At 53.9% G+C, this 18,752-nt stretch overlaps 1 protein-coding gene and 1 non-coding gene across 7 annotated transcripts in view; one reads left to right on the top strand and one right to left on the bottom strand.

The window, feature by feature from the left end:
- Nucleotides 1–18,752, top strand: part of ARHGEF10L (Rho guanine nucleotide exchange factor 10 like) — a 158,517-nt gene that overhangs the window by 35,705 nt on the left and 104,060 nt on the right. For all 6 annotated transcript variants that reach the window (XM_024749717.1, XM_024749721.1, XM_024749715.1 and 3 more), the window contains exons 2-3: nt 13,093–13,166; nt 18,389–18,580. In XM_024749717.1, the coding sequence (XP_024605485.1) occupies nt 13,133–13,166; nt 18,389–18,580 (226 nt within the window). In that variant the 5' untranslated portion in view covers nt 13,093–13,132. The remainder of the gene's footprint in view (nt 1–13,092; nt 13,167–18,388; nt 18,581–18,752) is intronic.
- Nucleotides 6,744–6,850, bottom strand: LOC112402855 (U6 spliceosomal RNA). Its single transcript, XR_003003775.1, has one exon. It is a non-coding gene; the product is annotated as a U6 spliceosomal RNA (small nuclear RNA).

The following is an 18,752-nucleotide window of genomic DNA, read 5'->3' as shown; positions in this document are numbered from 1 at the left end:
CGCTCCCGTTGAGAACCACTGCCTTAGACGGATCAGTGAAACTGTAATTGCATACATCAAGATGGAATGGAAAATTTGAAATCCAGTACTGCCACCCTCCAAAAAAAACAAAAGAGGAAAAAAGCGCCCACAACATCCTGTATTCCTTGGGTTTGGCATAAAATGCAAACATCCGTTGGGAGGTGGGAGAGCCCTTGGAGGCCTGAGCAGTTGTGTGCCTTGGCCCAGGCCAACCGGAGGCAGAGCCTCTGGCAAAAGAACAGGGCCATCGCCAGGCCTTGTGTCCCCTTGCTCTGTGTGGTTACAATGGAGGGCAGGTCATCAAACAGCCATAGGGTGTATGTACGACCATCATCAGTTCTGGGGAAGTTGAGTCGGAATGTTCGACTGGCTGCCTCAATCTCGATTAAGCCCTGGTGTTCCCCCCACCCCGTAGTGCCTGTCCTGGTTTGTACAGATGTATGGACTTGTGTCATTGTTTAGCATCTGCATCCCTGTAGGGTTGTGGATTTCAAGGGGGCAGGATCCAAACCCCCAGAACCTTGCATGGTACCTGGCATCCAGTAATGCTTAATCAATTTTTGTGGAATGATTAAGAGATATTGTTGGGTGGATCCAGAAAAGTAGGTTGGCTTTCCCACCCTCCCCTTGAACGCTGTTAGGTTCCCAGAAGGAGGGAGTGGGACCTGGAGACCTCAGTTCTAACATACATGGCACATATGTGGAAGACGTGACCTTCCTCTCTCGCTTCCTGGTTTGCATCCTAATGGGAAAGGAGATGGTGTCTCCATCCTCTGACCAAGACCCTGGCCACAGGACAGCCCCCGGATGAACCTGGCAAAGGCTCAGCCTTGGCAGGAAATGCACAGGTGTTCGCGCGTGTGTCCCTCTGCCGCCATCTAGCATTTTGGAGCACCTGTTGGCTGCAAGCAGGGAAGAGAGCACCAGATCCTGCCTTCCCAGGCCTGTCTCTTTCCACAGGTCACTTGAGGATGCTTCTGATGCAGTGCCAAGTGACAGCCGTGGGCAGGTGGGGTGGGGGTGGGGGGTCACTGTAAGTTTGCTGCCTGGAGGCGGGGTTGCTGTCCCTGACTTTAGCAGAATACATTTGAGTTCATTTGAAGCATCCTGACATTTGCAACTCTCCCCAGGGCTGATTCTCCAGCCAGGGTGCTTTACATAATAGGTACATCTGCAGCCAGCTGCGAGGCCCAGGCTCCCCTTGACCACGTGAATTCAGGCAATTGGAATGTCTCCCTGGCACCACGCACTGTGCTTTGGTCATCACTGTGTTTCACACCAACTAAGGGAACTCAGCATCACTGTCATTTTTGGGGTCCTCTCCTTTCCTGATGTGATCTTCTTGCCTGGAATCTTGACTTTAAAAGGAGCAGGAGGTGTGTGGAAGCTTTGGGGAGCTGAGTGTTGGCTTCAGGGCCAGGCCAAGCTGGTGGCTGTCCCAGAGCACATCAGTGGGCACCCCTGGCCCTCAATGGGGGACACTGCATGGTCAGAAGCTGCAGGAGGGCTTTCACTGACCCAGAAAGACTCTGGAGGACAGTGATGGGGAGGGCCCTGGGACTGCTCAGCTCTACCTGGGACACCACCCCTTCTTGTAGGCCAGGGCCGCTGTCCAGTTAGAAGGAGGTGGTGGTCATTCATTCATTCAACAAACATTTATCGAGCACCTCCTGTGTTCCAGGCTCTCAGCGAGGTATTTTATGTGAATTATTCTCATTTAATCCTTATAACAACTCTTTGCAGTGGGGATTTTTAGAGTTTTCCTACAGAAGAGGGAACCAGGGATCAGAACAGTGAAATAATGTCTTTGTGTCACGGTGAGGAAATGGAGAGCCAGAACCCAACGAGGTTTGATTGCAGACTCACTCTTCTAAAAATCATACCTGGGGCATGATGGTGGCAGAAAGGGGCGCCCAAGGGATACCCTGCAGGACCAGAGACTGCCTCAGGATGGGGGCACCCTGAGTGCAACGGGTCCCCCAGTTTCCACTGGGCTGCAGGATGCAGGCAGAGGTGGGCTCACAGCCCATGGCACCCAGTGCGGTTTCTGTGAGAAGGGAAGGTAGGGATTCTCTGTAGGACCAGGCTGTGGGTGCCAGTCCCTCAAGAGTCCAAGTACAGGGCTGGTGTCGAGAGCATCAGTTAAGCTTTTGCCAAAGCTGATGATGAAGGAGGACCGGTGTTTGGGACCGGTTCCCCGTGGGGGCCATAGTCCAGGATTTGACTCCATCCCAGGACAGCAGGATTCAGGGCAAATTTATTTCATGGTTGAAACCCCGCCTCCCCCCAACACCTCCAGCCCAGTCTCCTCTGCCCCCTTCCCGGAGCCCCAGCAGCATCTTGTCAGAGGTGTGCTATTCATTGCAAGGGAGTGGGATGGATCCATTGGTCTGTTGAGGGAGAGGCACCCTGCTACAGCGAAAAGACGTGGCCAGACCTCTCCACCTGCAGCTTAATCATGGACCTGCCTCTGATGAGCTTCTTGAACGTGGACAGATCTCTCTATCTCTCTGAGCCTCAGTTTCCTCCTCTGTAAAATGGGGCTGATCCTCTCCACTCGTGTGTGCTCTGCCCCTTTGGGGGCTGGTGGGAGGATAGGCGTTTCCGTCTCTCCCTGGCAGGTGCGGCGGACAGGGAGCTGCTGGAATGACACTCACACCTTCCCTGGGGGAGGGCCGCACATTGTGAGGGGGGTGGCTTGAAGCTTAAGTGCTGGCCTTTGGGGCTGAGGCCTCTGGGTCCTCTGGGGCTCCTTGAGGGGCTTGTGTTTCGGGAGACCTCAGGTGCTGTCCAGTCAGCTTGCCCTGCCTTGCTCGGGTGGGCTGAGCTATTTTTAGCTCCAAGTTTTGCAAAGGTTATTTCTTCCTGCCTGGAGCTCTCTGTGGGACAAAGTGGACCGCCCCCTCTCAGAGGGAGGCAGAGCTTGGGCCAGAAGAAGAGACTGGACCCTTGTGGGCTTTGACAGGGAAGCTTCCTCTGCTCTCGGTGGCCTGCTAGCCGGGGGCTCCCGTGATCCTTCCCGGGAAAGCCGGGTGTATGCCAGGGTCCCTCACCTGCCTGCCAGAGCGGCCGAGGGCGGCAGCCACCGGGGCTTCGGCATCCTGTCTGCTCTCCCGAACACATGCTTCTGACTCACCAGAGCAAGAATGCGGTCTTTTTGGGAGCGAGTCCTTCCTCGTACCCGCCCCACCCCTCTCCTGATCACACCCTGGCACGGGCCCCGGGCCTCTTCCCAGACTGGTTTTGGGGGAACCGCCTCTTGCGCAGCTTGGCACTGACTCTGTTTGTGCAGCTCTCCTGGGAGGAGCTGTCCTGGCGGAGGCTGGTTTCGGGCAGCAGGAGGCACGGCCCCAAGAGCGGGTGCCCCACAGGCCTCGGCCGCCTTCTCCCCTCCTCTGATGGTGGTGGCGCAGCTGGTGTGGACCAGCATCCCTTCCTTCATTCAGCAAGTGTGTGTTGAGGTCTGTTGTGTGCCGGGCACCATTCCAGGGCTGTGGATGGAGCGATGAACATAAATGATAATGTCCACATTCTGGTAGGAGGAAACTGATGTAAACAACTAAAATGTATAGATTCCCGGAGGTGTTAAATACTATGAAGGCGGGGAGAGCAGAGTCAGAGGAAAGAGTGTGATGGGGATATGTATGTGCGATTTTAAAGCGGGTGGTTGGAGGGGGCCTCTCTGACACAGTGACCTTTGAGCAGAGCCCTGAAGGAGGTGAGGGAGTCATCCATGTGTATATCTGGGGGAAGAGTGTTCCAGGCAGAGGAAACAGCAAGTGCAAAGGCCGCCCTGTGGTAGGGTGTTTGAGGGGCTGCACGGTGGTCATTGTGACTAGGGTAGAAAAGCTGTGGGGAGAGGGGTAGGCTCTGAAATCAGAGAGTTGGTGGAGGGACCACATCATGTAGGGCCTTGTTGGCCAAGGTGAGGACCCTGGTTTCCACTCCGAATGAGGTAGGAAGGCATTTGAGGCTTTGAGCAGAAGAGTAACTTGGCTGCTGTGTTGAGAACAAAGTGTGTGGGGTGGGGGGTAGGGGGGTGAAAGCGGGAAGCAGAACACCAGTCAAAGGGCTATTTTAATGGTCCAGAGAAGGGATGATGGTGGTGTGGATCAGGGTGGTAGCAGGGGAGGCGATTGCGAAGTGGTCAGATTCTAGACATGTTTGGAGGGTAGAGCCAGCGAGGTTTGCTGATGGGTGGCGTGTAGGTGTGAGAGAGAGTGGGGAGCCAGGGATGAGCCTGAGGTGTTTAGCCTGAGCTCCTGGCAGGCTGGAGCTGCCGTCAGGTGGGATGGGACGCCTGGGAGGACTGAGGGTGGCGATCAGGATGTTAAGTTCAATATGCCCTGTAGACCAGTGAGTGGACGTGCCGAGCAGGCATACTTCTGGGCAGAGGTCTGGAGTTCCAGGGAAGGTCAGGCCGGTGGTGTCACCGTAGAGATGGTCTTAAAAACCATGAAATGGGTGAGGTTGCCTGGGGAGGCGCAGATCAAGATGAGGTTGGAGTCCTGAGCCTGGGAGCAGCCCAGCATTCGGAGGTCCTTTGCCTGGGCCATTTCTGCAGCCTGGACCGTCCATCCTTCCCCCACATCCAGCTCTGTGAAATTGCCTGGAGTCAGACCCCTCCATTTCCTGGTCCCACTTCATGCTTCCTGGGTGACTTTGGGCAGGTTGCTTCTCCAGTCTGAACCCCAGCTTCCCTGTCCATGAAAAGGAGGGAACAAAGCCACCTCTTGGGTTTGGTTCTGCCATGAAAATGCTCCACTGCTGGCATGAGTGTTCTAGAGCCGCCCTGGCACTAAATTGCCCGGGCTTTGGATGGGGAAACTGAGGCGCAGAAAGGTGAACGGGTGGTGCAAATTCCATGCTGTCCTCTTCCAGCTTCCAGGTGTGTGTGCTGTGGAGCCCCATCGAATGGGCCACCCAGGATGTGGCCAAGAATTTGGGACCCTCGGTTTGGCAGTTTTTCACCTGGCCCTTCAGCCTGGGGCCTTGCGCCTGGACTGGACCTCTGGGGACAAAGGGGTTAATGTGCCTGGGGGCTGGGAGGCGGAGGAGGAGGGGGAGGGTCAGGGGGCTGTTCTGGTGGCAGCAGCTTCTCCAGGCTGGCTTTGGTTTCCTAGCAACAGCCCCCAGGGGTCCCTTCTGCCCAGAGGCCTCCTCCAGGGTTGGTGTGGGAGGGGGCCTGCCCCCAACCTGTCCTGCCTGGGGATCATTGACCAGGGGCACGCCTAGGGAGAGGGGACACTTACCCCGGGCAGTTACAGAGCCTCCATTGTCTGAGGCTTCAGCCACTGGCCAGCCTCACCCCTGCCCATGGCAGGAAGCCCATTGAGTGGCTTGGCGCCTAGTGTGCAGGGAGAGGAGCTGGCCCTGTGTCCCTCTGGCATTTGGAGCCTCCCGCCACGGGCTGTGGAGGGTCTGGGAGGATGCTCTCCCCACTCACCCGTGCCCTCAGCCACCTGGCACCTGGTCCGTGCTGGGATCCCGTGAGAACCAGCCCGAAGGTCCCGCCCTGGCTCTCCCAGCTCACGACCCAGGGACCCTGCTCAGCCACTGTGTGGCCCTGGGAACATCCTCAGTCTCTCAGCCTCCTTTCCCTCATCTGTTGTGGGAATTAACTTAGACAGACACTGTAAAATGTTCAGCAGGGGTTCTGGTGCACGGCAGTGCTGGGAGACGGCAGTGCTGGGAGATGGCACCTGTTATCGTTTCTAAGACGATCATTTTGTGATCTCAAGGATGACGAGGGTCACAAAGGTCAGGGCTGGTATTTTGGTGGACTGTCGGCCTGGACTCAGTTGAGCAATCTGCAGAATGGGGCAACACTGTCCTCCAGGAGCGGCAGGAACTCCAGGAAGGCAACTAACATTTGGTAAGGGCCTGCCGGCATTTTCAGATATCACTCCACTTACGTCTGCATCTGACAGATGAGGACAGGAAGCACAGAGAGGGTGAGTAACTTCCTGAGGTCTGGCCGCTGGAGGGCAAGCGCACATTCCGCGTCTGAAGCTGGTCTCTCTGACCCCAGGCTGAGTGCTTTCCAGGGCTCTGAGTCCTGGACACGTGTCCTTCTTGCTGTACCTCCGCCTGTGTTCTCTTGGCTAAGGCACCTTGTCTCTCCAGAGCCCCTGCGAACTAGCCCCCTCCACAGTCTGCAGCAGGGGGGCTGCTTGCGATGAGGGACTCCCAGGGCAGAGGTGCCCCCACCATACAGCTTGCAGACCCTGTTCTTCCTCCTGGCCCCGGGCTTTCTGGGCAGGGCAGAGGACACCTGGGCTGAGGTCCCCATCTGGGCCTGTGCCCCTCCTCCACTGGTCAGGAAGCCCTACACCTGCAGCCACCCCAGGTTCAGGGATATGCCAGCCTCATGGTCTCCTGAGTGGATCCTAAGCAGATGGGATCCACTGCAGATGGGATCCCTGATCAGGCTCTGGGCTTAGTTCAGTGCCGCTCAGCTGTTGTCTAGCGTGTGGGTTGGTGCTCTGGGCACTGAGACGAAAAGAAGAGGCCAGTCTAGGGAGGGAGACCGTTCTAATGGGGGCTGTAGGTATCCCAGAATCACCTGTCCTCTTTGAAAATAGACTTTCTCAGGCTGCACCCACAGGCTACCAATTCAGAATTGTGGGCCTGGGACACAGGTTTCTTTCTTTTTTTTTTTTAACATCTTTATTGGAGTATAATTGCTTTACATTGTTGTGTTAGTTGCTGCTGTATAACAAAAGAAGATGGAACGCTTCACGAATTTGCGTGTCATCCTTGTGCAGGGGCCATGCTAATCTTCTCTATATCTTTCCAATTTTAGTATATGCGCTGCTGAAGCGAGCACAGACTCGGGTAATTTTTAAACCAGGCTTGGGAACCACTGCATGAGATGGGTCTGGGGAGGCCTCACAGAGGAGAAGGGTCTGGGTTTTGAAGGTTGAGTAGGAGTTTGCTTTTTGGTTCTGAGAGAGAATTCTCCCTGGAGGGAACAAACAACCTGAGCAAAGACCCAGAGATATAGAACAGGTCGGCAAAGCGATGGGCCTGAAGCCCTTCATGAGGGCTGGAACAGTCAGGCCGGGCATGGGAACCTCCCAGACCAGAGAGGTCGGTGGGGAGGGTGGTGCGGCAGATCAGGGAGGGCCTTGCTGAGGACCTGCATTCCTAAGGCGAAGGTGATGAGGAAGAGTCTGAGGCTGTGTGCTTTGGAACCCTTGCTGTGGCGGCAGAGGTGGGCGTGTGTTGGTCAAGCTCACATCTGACAGGGGACGAAACCTGGAGAGGCCTCCCGGAGGCTGTGGTTGCAGGAGGAGCTCTGGTCCACACACCTGGTCTTACCTCCCGTCCCGCACTTTTTTCCTGGCTTCCAGGAGACAGACAGGGTGCCTCTGAGGCCAGAGTTGGAGGTGGGGGCCTGGGCCAGATCCTGGTCCTTGTTCCCTTCTGTGCAGAACAGGATGGCATCTACCTTTCCTCTGGAAAGGCTGCCTGACTCGGTTATGCCATGTCCTCAAACTCCTGGCCTGGTTTGTGCAGCCTCCCTGATTTTGAGGAGCCTTCCTGGTGTATTTCTCCAGGCCTCATTCAGGGGGAGCTGATGGGGACATTCACTTGAGTGGGAGGTGGGAGATGGTCCGGGATGGGGTGAATCTCAGGGACTAGTGAGGAGGGACAGGTGCGTGCAGGCTGGAGGAGGGTTTCCTGCCAGGCCTCTGGGCTGGATGGACCTTGAGCTCTAGAGGAAGGAGGAACTGATAAGGGTCTGATTAAATTAGAGCCTGGAAGACACCTGCTGTGGTGAGCAGGGCTGTCCAGGGTGGAGGGAAGTGCTAATCTGGCCGCTCTTGGGTGGTCCCGGTCATGAACTTGACCCGCCTGTGGGGCACAGCCGGAGCTGGGCTTGCTCCTCTGCTTCTCGCTCTGCCTGAACGTGCTCGAGAAGTACAGCCTGCTGCTGGCTCACGGGCAAGAGCACCGTTCGGGGGTCTGCCTGCCTAGCCAGTCTTGGCAGTCGTTTTTAAAGAGATGACCCCCCAAAGAAGAAAGTCTCCATAACCCTACCACCCACGTGGAGCACTGTGGATATCACCGTGCTAACAGTGGCCACTGTAGGCTGAGAGCTACCCCACCACACACCACGGTCCCGTTTCATGAGCACAGGACCTCTGTGAGGCGGGTGCTGGGGAGAAGGGGGTAAATTGTAACAGCTGGAAGTGGCAGAGCTGGGATTCGAACTCAGATCTAGCAACAGATTCCCACCTTTTCAACACCATCTTGCAGCTACTGTCTGGTCCGGCCTGTGATGTTTTGCCTTAGTCCTCTTTTTAAAAATGAGAATGCTTCTTTTCATCTTCCCTCCTTATAATACTCACTGTAGAAGATCTGGAAAATTCAGAAAAATGGAAAGAGGGTCAAAAGAAAATCTTCTGGAGCCCTGCCACCCAGGCAAACACTGTTCATATGCCTTAGTGAGTTTCCTTCTGTTCTTTTCGTCTCTGCACTTTAGAAACAGTTGGAATCCCTGAGCGTAGATAATTCTGTAGATAATCCTGCTGGGCCACTCTTGGTTTTCAGTCGACGCTCCTTCCCCAGCCAGACTGCCTCTTTTGCCAGAGACCGCTGTGGCAGGAAGGTTCTGGATCGCTTTTAAGAGCGAAGTTCATTTCAGGGGCATCACAACACATTTCTTCCAGCTCAGCCTCCGACCTTGAAGCTTGCAGACCATGCATAGCTCAAGGAAGACTTAAAAAAAAAATAAAAAAAGGAAATAGCTGAGCAACCCCACCTGTTTGCTCATGTTCACACTTATATGCCCCGGCTCCTGGCTGTGGCAGCCTGTGGCATCCTCAGGGCGGGTGCTGTCATGCCCACTTTACAGAGATGTAGCCTGAGGCTCTGAGAGGCCAAGGTGGGGCCTGGGGTCACACCGAGAGGAGGAGGCAGAGCCCAGCCCACAGATGGACTTGGCTGCCCCCAGACCCTCACGGCTTGGAAGCCCTTGGGGTTCTCCTTTGAGCCTCCTCCAGGGTATCTCCTGGGATGCAGAATCCAGACACACGGTCCCATTTGCCGTTTCCCATTTTGGTGGTGACACGTCAAGGACGGGCATCTTGGCACTGACTGAGCCTGCTGGGGCTTTGTGGTTGACCTCAGGGATGCTGCTGGGAGTCCCATGGGCCAGGTAGCAGGAACCCCATTTTACAGATGAGGACACCAAGGCTCAGCTCAGCTGCCAGTGGAGATGAGACTCCAGCCTGGATCCCCGACTCCCAAGGTAGAGCTTTGGTCATCACAGTCTGTGCCCTGGGCGTTAATGACAGCCAGAGACTACCGTGTCCCAGGGACCCCTCCAAGAGTGTTGTATGTATTTACTTTTAATTTTCTTAAGAACCCCATGAAATAGGTACTTCTTAGAAGTATGTTTTTAAAAAATTTATTTATTTTAATTAATTTATTTTTGGCTGCATTGGGTCTTTGTTGCTGTGCGCGGGCTCTCTCTAGTTGCGGCGAGCGGGGGCTACTCTTCATTGCGGTACGCGGACTTCTCATTGCGGATGGCTTCTCTTTGTTACGGAGCACGGGCTCTAGGCGTGCGGGCTTCAGTAGTTGGGACACGGGGGCTCAGTAGTTGTGGCTCGCGGGCTCAGTAGCTGTGGCGCACGGGCTTAGTTGCTCCGCGGCGTGTGGGATCTTCCCAGACCAGGGCTCGAACCCGTGTCCCCTGCACTGGAAGGCAGATTCTCAACCACTGCGCCCCCAGGGAAGCCCCAGTAGGTACGTTTTAATCCCCATTTTGCCGATGAGTAAACTGAGGCACAGAGACGGGGGTTAAGTAACTCATCCAAGGTATTATGGCTACTGAGTCGTGGGCCCAGGTGGTATCAGGTAGCCTTGAATTCTTTTCTAATTATTGTGCCGTGAAGGTCTCTAGCAGGGAGTTGCGCTGCTCTGAACCGTGCCTATTCCCTCACTCACATCCTTCTGAGCCTTGGGGCACGTGTGTGCAAAATGGTGGCCACAGGCCTGTGGGTGTGCACGGGGCTTGCTGGCCTGGGCCCTTGCCCAGGGACCTCACTGCCCCCGCTTAGTCTGCAGCAAACGCCTCCCAGATGCCAGCCCTGAAGTCCAGGGAGGCCGTGTGATTAAGGAGTTGAGACTAGGGTTTGGAGTCAATAGCCCTGGATTGAATCCTAGTGTTGTCACTTTGTTCACTAGCCTCTGTGACCTTGGGAAAACGCTTACCTCTCTGAGCCTTGGTTTCCTCATCTGTTAACGAAATAATGCAGATAAATCTCTGGGCTCCTTATATGTTGATGTCTCTGTTCCTTTCTGGGAAAAGCCTTGGGCTTGGAGGGGAGGGCAGGAATCATCCCTGAAAATGAGGAAAAAGGAGAGGACATTGGACTTTCTGGCCTAGAGGGAAGGATCCTGGGCTTCTGCTTGATCAGAAAAAAAAAATATATATATATATATATTTCTCCCCACAGGATGTTTATTAATTACAAAGGAAAATAGTAACTTTACAGTGGAGAAACCTCAGGGAGACATCACTTTAACTAAGTGGTCAAAGTTACCATGACTAGTACAGGCGTACCTGGGAGATACTTTGAGTTGGGTTCCAGACCACCGCAATAAAGTGAATATTGCAGTAAAGCGAATCACGCTTTATTTTTCCCAGTGCATATAAAAGTTATGTTTACACTATACCTTAGTCTATTAAGTGTGCAATGGCATTATGTCTAAAACACAACGTACATACGTTAAAGAAAATATTTAAGGAGCAGTTTGCACATGAACCTGGGCTGGGTGCCTTCCTTTTTCTTCCTGCAAAATGGGTATGTCTCCCTGCTCCTTCTTCAGTGGTTCTGAATGAGCCCACAGGACGGACGGACCTGCAGGGGGACTGCTATGCAGCTGTTGTTTGACTTTTCAACTTGCGAAGGGATTTGCAGACACATTTTAGTTTGCTTTCCCCAACCTTTGCTGAGAGTTTTCAGTGTGGGTAAAAGACACAGTCACACACTTAGTGGAGAGCAATTTGCATTCAGTCAGAATGAAAAGTGCAATTCTCTGACCCAGCAGATCCCACCTAGGAGTGTGACTGACAGGTTCATGCACCAACGCGCTCAAGGCCAAGTGTATGGAGGAAGGCTTTATAACACCAAAGCCTGGAAACAACCTGTGTCCCTTGATAGGGGTTATGTCAATTATGGTATATCCCATCCGCCCCAAAATACTACGCAGCCATTGAAAAAGTGGGACTGATTTCCGTGTACTGTTCTGAATTGATCATGGAGATTCTTAAGCAAAAAACGTGGTTGCTAAGTGAAGTAAGTCAGACAGAGAAGACAGATATGTGACATCACTTATATGTGGAATCTAAAAAGACCGACACAGATGAACTTATTTACGAAACAGAAAACAAATTTATGATTACCAGAGGGGAAGGGGGGGAGGGATAAGTTAGCGATTTGGGATTAACACGCTACTATGTATAAAATAGATAAACAAGGACCTACTGTATAGCACAGGGAACTGTAGTCAATCTCTCGTCATAAACTATAATGGAAAAGAAGCTGCAAAAGAATATATATGCACACACGTGCCCGTGTATAACTGAGTCACTTTGCTCTACACCTGAAACATTGTAAATAAAGTATACTTCAATTAAAAAATATTTTTAAAAACGTGGTTGCACCACAGGGTGCGCAGTGTGCTTCCTCCTGTCTAAAACAAGGCGTATATACGGATAAACAAGCTGGTGCATACACGGCATAGTTCGGGAAGGATTCGTAAGAACCCAGTAATAGTGGTCAGTCCTGGGGGATTTGAGAGACTGACTTTTCATTGCACATCTTTTGTATTGTTTTGGACTTTGAGAGACAGTAGAGGATGGTGGTTACATAATGAGCACACACTGGGGCCCATGGCCTGGGTTCACCCCCTGGCTCTGCTGCCTACTAGCTGTGTGATCTTGGGCTACTTACTTAACCACCCTGGGCCTCATTTTCTCATAATTTGGATTTTCACATTTGTAAAGTGCTCAGAATAATGTCGGAGATATAGTAGGCACTGCATAGATGTTTGCTGTTATTAATTAATTGCCCTTTACATGCATCCTATTTTTACTTAGGAAACCAGCCAACACAAATAGAGGCTTTAAGGATTGGAAAGGAAAATAGGCTCGCAGCCAGTCTGTGTCAGGCGCTGATTAGAAAGGAGGGCTTGGGGCTTTCCCTCCAGGGTCCATCCCCCTCCTCCCCAGGAAGTCTAGAAGGACTGCCTCTAGCTCAGAATCGGGGGTGTGAACCGGGAGTGGGGAGAACTCTTTCCGTCACTGCTTTGCAGGAGGCATCGGGCAAGCTTGGCTCCAGGGCCCGGGAAGCCCGGTGGAGGCACTGGCTTCTTGGTTGCGGGATCCTCCACTGGGAGGCCTGGAGAAACTGCCCCCAGCTGCCAGCATTTGGGATTCCGCCCCGATCTCAAGCAGCCTGTCTCCATGAAGCCCTTTATTTCCCTCACACCCACGTGCTAAGTGGCCAACCTCGTGGGTGCAGCACAGGGAGAGACAGAGAGAGAGTGAATGGCCTTCCGTGGGACCACTGGGGCGGGAGCTGGGGAGAGCGGCGGCTGGACCCAAGGGCACCCGTGGAGGAGAAAGTGTCCGGCCACGTCCGTGACAGTTCAGGTGTGATCCAGCTTCTGCGACACGGGGGCTGAGTGTGATCCTGGCTTCTGAGGCTGCAGTTTCACCTGTCAGCCAGTGGGGACCCACCTGTCAGCCTAGCTGGACCCAGCAGTCTCCCGAGGTTCCTTGGTGTTGAGCAGAGGAAGGTCCGTGGAGGCAGGGGCCTTCTGGGAAGATGGCTTAGGGTTCTGCCGCTGCTGGTTTTTCTGCAGGTTAATGATTTATGAAGGTGAGGGCTGGGCCCTTGCTGGCGCTGTCCTGTGCTCCCGAAGCGGCTGGGGAACAGGGTGAGAGCCGGCAGGCTGGCGTGCACAGGTCATGAGTCAGTGAGCCTTCTCTGTCGCTGGGACTTCAGCCTTGAACGCCCTCTGATCAGATTTCTGGCCTTGTATTTGCAGGTGAGCGCTGGGACGGTGCTGGTGAGCTGCACCCTGTCTGATGGCTTCCTCCCATCCTCCACAGGCTGCCATAGGTATGGTACTCCGGGTGCCTGCTTCTCCCGCCTCTGAACGGGCCGTGGGGCCTGCCCCAGGGCCACTAGCTTTGGAGTAGGCTGACCTTGGGTGTGAATCTGGCCCTACTGGCGGTTAGCTGTGTGCCCCTGGGCAAGTGGCCTCACCCCTCTGCCTCAGATTCCTTGCCTACAACATGGAAATAAAGATCTCCTCCTCATAGAGCGGGCTCCAGGTAAGGGCTGACGCCTTACCTTTCTCCCTGAGGTGCCCTGGAGAGACAAGCAGAGCCCCTCTGGGGACTGAGGTGTGCTTGAGGGTAAAGCTTATGAATTGAGTGGGGAGTTGGGGCTCAGGGGAAGGGTGGGGCCATCCATCTCCATCTGCTAAGGAACCGAGGAGGCCGGGTCATCTAGCAGTGGTGGGGCTGCTAAAGTTAAAAAAAAAAAAAGCAGACAAATACATACTTATACTAAAAAATATTGTTTTTTTATCTGAAATTCAATTTGATGTCCTGATGGCAACCCTAACGGTGGGGCCTTGGACACTGCTGGTAGAATCGGGACCCCATCCTGGAGGAGCTGGAGGCAAGGCCATTTCTCCCATTGGGCCCAGCTTCCTGGCCTCTTGTTCTTTTTGGGGGGTGGCAGTTAGCAGAATGGTAACAAGCCAGGGCTTTTTCTCCACTGCCACTGTGAGCTCAGCTGAGGGACTTGGTGTCTCTCTGGCTCTGTTTCACCACCCACAAACATGGGGATAATAACGATACCCACTGCTGTGACGTTTCGAGGTTTAAATGCAGGTGGGACCCTGGCATGTGGTAATCAACGGCTCAGTGCATGGCAGCTGCTATCACTGGGGTGTTGGCAGGATGGGCCGCCTGTGCTGTGCTCTGAGCCCCCGGGCAGAGCCCAGGGAGGACTCTCCCCCCCTCCACCCCACCCCGAGCCTCCGTGTTCTTTTCTGAAGGGTGGGGGACCAGCACGGTAGTCACACCTTCTCCATAGCATGGGTGGCTTCCTGGGTCCCGGCCTTCTGGATTCGCTGGGGACTCGCTGGGGTGGGCTCTCCCGAGGACGGGACACGTCCATGAACATCACAGGCGTGTGTGGTCACCTCCAGCCCTGCCAACTGTCTGTATGGGTGGGAAGGGCTCAGTTCAGCTCTCAATTATCCAGGGATGGGCCTCCTGATTTTTCCTTCTGATAAGGAGCTGTGCCTAATTGCCTGGGTCTGAACAGGATCCTGGGAACAAGGTCATTTTCTGATTCATGGCCGTGGCCTTGGGTCCCAGGATGTCCGCACCCCTCGCCGCTGTCCTAGGCACCCTGAACCCTTTCTCCTACACACCAAGGGGCCGGACATGCAAACTGAGAGCGAAAGTATCTTATGATGAAATCAATTCAGTTCCGTTGAGCAAACATTTGATGAAAGTTTACTGTTCTGGGTGTATCTGACATTGCGGGCTCGTTTCACCTGGTTGAACTAGTCTCTTTGCCACTTTCTGACTCTTTGAGAGCTTCCCATGGTCTTCAGGAATACATTCAGATCCCCCCAGCACCTCGCAGCCGTGTTCTCACCCCCATCACCCTTGCTCACGTCTTCACTTCCACTGGGCCACTTGCTGTTCTCTGCTCTGGCCTCAGCCTGGAATACCCCCGACCCGTAACCTGAGCCTGTCAGACCACTGCTCCCCGTTTAAGGCTCTGCACAGGGGAGCCCTGTGCCGAAGCCGCGCCCCACGTAAGCCCCCTCCTCTCTTTAGCACCGGCTCAGTCTCTGGGCTTTTACATTATTCTCTGGCTGTATCTGCCTGCCTCACCCTGTAGTGAGCTCCTTGACATTGAGGGGCCATGTCTGTCTTCTGCTTGAACCCTCCCGGCCCAGGGGCTCTCGGGGACAGTTCACTGGATGCGGGCATGACTGTGTTGATTGCTGGGCTAACTGAAGCTATTTGTACTCTTAAAGGGAGAAGGTGCAGAAATAACCTAAGTCCCTGGACACAGCCTGGGGGCCGGGTCACCTGGGGCTGGGCCTGGCCTGTGAATGGGGAGGGGCTCTCCATCTCACCCAGGGTCAGGGCCTGGGCTATGACTCAAGGCAATAATAATAACGTTAACGATAATGACGACGCAATGACAGTGATGGTAAGTAGAATCGTCATTATAAGAACAGCTAACATGTAGCGAGCCCATACCTCGCACCGGGTGCTTTAATGTCTGTCAGTTCATTCCATCCTCCCAACAGCCCTGTAAGGCAGTTATTATTATTGTCCTCATTTGACAGATCAGGAAACTGCAGCTTGGTGGGGTAGGAGGAAGGGCGGTGAAATCACTTGACACTCACACAACCAGTATAAGGGAGAGCTGGAGTCTGAACCCCGGTGGTCTGACTGTGAAACCGTAGTGACTACAATGATACAGGCCACGTGCAAAGGGAACCCTCCCCCCACTGTATGCCCAGCAGATTCAAGAGGGCAGGACCATGGGCACTGAAGCCCCTTTGGTCAGGATAGGTCTGAATCTGGTGGTCCAGAAATAGTGGGCAGGGACTTTGGGGTCATTTATTCCAGTATTTTTTAAACTTTTAAAACTGCAACCCATAGACCTGACAATAGGTGTGTGTGTGTGTGTGTGTGTGTGTGTGTGTGTGTGTGTGCGTGTGCGTGTGTGTGTGTGTGTGTGTGTGTGTATTCAGCAAATAATTATGTGCCTACCATATGTCGGGCACATTACCAGATGCTGGGAATATGACAGTGAAACAGACAAGAATACCTGCCCTCAGGAAGCTTACATTCTGGCAGAGGAGACAGACAGTAAAATAAATAAAACATACTGTGTGTCACATGCTGATAAGGGCCACAGAGAAAAAGAAAGCAGGCATGGCCAATCGGGAGCCCCCGGGTGTCACTGGGGGCAGCTTTGGTCCTGGCAGCCTCGTTGGAATCTGACGTATGGTAAAGACTTGAAGGAGGTGAGAGCAGGAGAAGACGCCTGGGGGAAAGAACATTCTGGACCCCAGGACTGAAAGTGCAAATGTCCTGAGGCAGGAACAGAGCTGGCGCTTTACACGGTACACGGTACAGGTGTGGCTGGAGTGGAATGAGCAAGGGGAGAACAGTAGAAGATGCTGTACACGCACATTTTATATGTGTGTGTACATATACATATCCACAACGCAAGTGTTGAAAGCAATATCAAAAGTAATACCAAATGTGACTGGGGACGGCCTGTCAGCTCCGGGTTTCTGCTGCTGAGGAAGGGTCTTCTTGAATTTGATACACTTGCGCCTAAAATGTTCTGCTCTGGAAACCCCAGGTCACTGTGGGTGGGGCGGGGGGGGTTGGATTTTTCTGGTCAGTGAGACTGCTAGAATCAGATATGTCCCTCTGTCCATCCGTTGGCCCGTCTAGCTGTCTCTCTGCTCCATCCACCTCCCCACCCATTTACTTATCGATCCATCTGTGGACAGTCCTGTCCTCAAGGATCTCGGGCAGGGAGGGGACAGAAATTACAGCAGGTGTCACTGTGTAACACTTACATCCCAGGCACTATGCCAAGAGCTACATCTACCAGAGCAGTTCTCCACCAGGGGCAGCTTCGTCCCCCAGGGGACATTTGGCAATGTCTGCAGACATTTTTGGTTGTCATAGCTGGAGGGTAGAGGCCAGGAATGCTGCCACACATCCTATAGAGCCCCCCAGCACAAAGACCATGCAGCCCCGATAGGAGGCCGAGAAACCCTGACCCACATCTCACGTCCCATTCACATTAGCCTTATGAGGTAGGTGCTGTTGTCTCATTCTCCAGTTTACAGGGAAGAAACCAAGGTTCAGTGAGGAGAATGGGTGGGCCCCAAGCTCATGCTCTAGAATGTGTGACATGAGCTGTGACAGGCCTGCTCCGGGCAGCCCAGGGAGGGGCGATCAGCTTCAAACCAGCCCACATTGTCCCTTGGTTTGGGAGTGGGTTTGCATGAGGTAGGGAGATGGGCTAAATGGACGCTTGAGGTTCTGTTTAGGCTCAGATTCTAGAAAAGAAGTCTTCTAAGGAAGGAGACTGGGGGATCTCAGCTTGCTGAAAAGGGCCGAAGGCGAGGGCTTGTTACACTCTATGATAGAGGATCCATTTCTTCACTTGTTGAATGAAACAAGTGAAGTTCTTGTTCAAGTTTTCTGAATTCTGCCCGTCAACCGAAAAAAAATGTACAACGTAAAAGGAGAGAATTATGTTTTACTTGACGGACTTACTGAGGACTTAAGCCCGGGAGGCAACCTCTCAGATAGCTCTGAGGGACTGCTCCTAAGAGGTGAGGGGGGAGCCAGGATATAGAGGAGTTTTTGCAACAAAGATCAGGTAGTGAGAACATCAAAAGATTACTGTTAACGAAAGAAAACCAGGCATCTCAAGTTAATGGAAGTTAGCACTCTTCTGTATATGGGAAGTGCAAGAGGCTGGGCTCTTTGAAATCATTCCTTTGATATGCGCTTTAGCTATCTGGGGCCAGCGTTCTGTTCTTTCGGTCCTGAATCCCCTCAGGGTGCACCACTGGGGTGGCTGCAGTTGGCGACATACCCCAGGCCAGGACCTGCCCCCTTAAAGGGGCAAAATAAATCATTACACATTTTACAGGAACAGATGAAGAAAACAAGAGGCTAAGACAGAGAAGGGATGTGGGCAGGGGTCCTCCCAGGGGAGAGAAGCAGGGAGTAAGGCCGGGTTGACCTTCATGCTGGGAGCCCTGCCCCAGCCAGTCTGTGCCCTGGTACCCGAAAGCTGGCTGCCTTCAGGCTCCCCTCCCCCGGGCATACCAAATAAAGCGCGGGGTGCCGAGCTCATTCGCATATATGCAAAATGCAAAGACGTATCACACATGGAAATACGCACGAAGGTGTGTGCCCAGACGCACGTGGGCAGATGCATGTATAACCCCCCCTTGCTTACAAAATAGGAAAGTAGAAAACAAGACAACCAGAGACTTCCATTCAAGTCCAGATGCACACACGCTCGCCTTAGAAGCTTGCTCCCTGCCCTCCCTCTACTGCCCACCTGCTCAGAGCCCCAAGCCACCCACGGGAACCTCGGGGCACAGGAGGGCCACCTGGCCCGGGCATGGGTTTAATCTAGTCTCTGGGAACTGCCCGCGTGCTCTCTCTCGGACCCCCAGCTGCTCCCCACTTCCAGCCCTCTCTCTGGACCAAAGCCTGAGACCCCACAGCAGGCTCACTCCTCCTCCCTTCCAGGAGATCAGCTGCTTCCTGGAGGCCCAGGCCCCTCCCCCGAGGCAGAGGACGACCCTGGCGAGGCCTTTGAGTTTGATGACAGTGACGATGATGACGAGGACACCAGTGCTGGCCTGGGCGTCCCAGGCGCTGCTCCAGAGAAGGAGGCAGGAGACGCCCCACTGATCCACTTGGACTCCGCCCCCGTCGCTGGTAAGGTGCTCTGGAAGCCCAGGGTCTTCCCATTTCCGGGCCTCCGGGGCTACAGGGAGCTCAGGGCTGCATGGAGGCTCCAGGCTCCCAGTGATGCCTTGTGGCTCCTCCACTGTCCCCAGAAAGCAGGAAGGGAAGACAGGCCACTGGGAAGAAGCTGCATTCCATCCCT

The sequence above is a fragment of the Neophocaena asiaeorientalis genome, unplaced genomic scaffold (assembly GCF_003031525.2).
Source record: "Neophocaena asiaeorientalis asiaeorientalis breed wild unplaced genomic scaffold, Neophocaena_asiaeorientalis_V1.1 scaffold275, whole genome shotgun sequence".
NCBI lineage: Eukaryota > Metazoa > Chordata > Mammalia > Artiodactyla > Phocoenidae > Neophocaena > Neophocaena asiaeorientalis.
The sequence above is the reverse complement of the archived record's forward strand: the minus strand, read 5'-3'. Positions and strand labels throughout refer to the sequence as shown.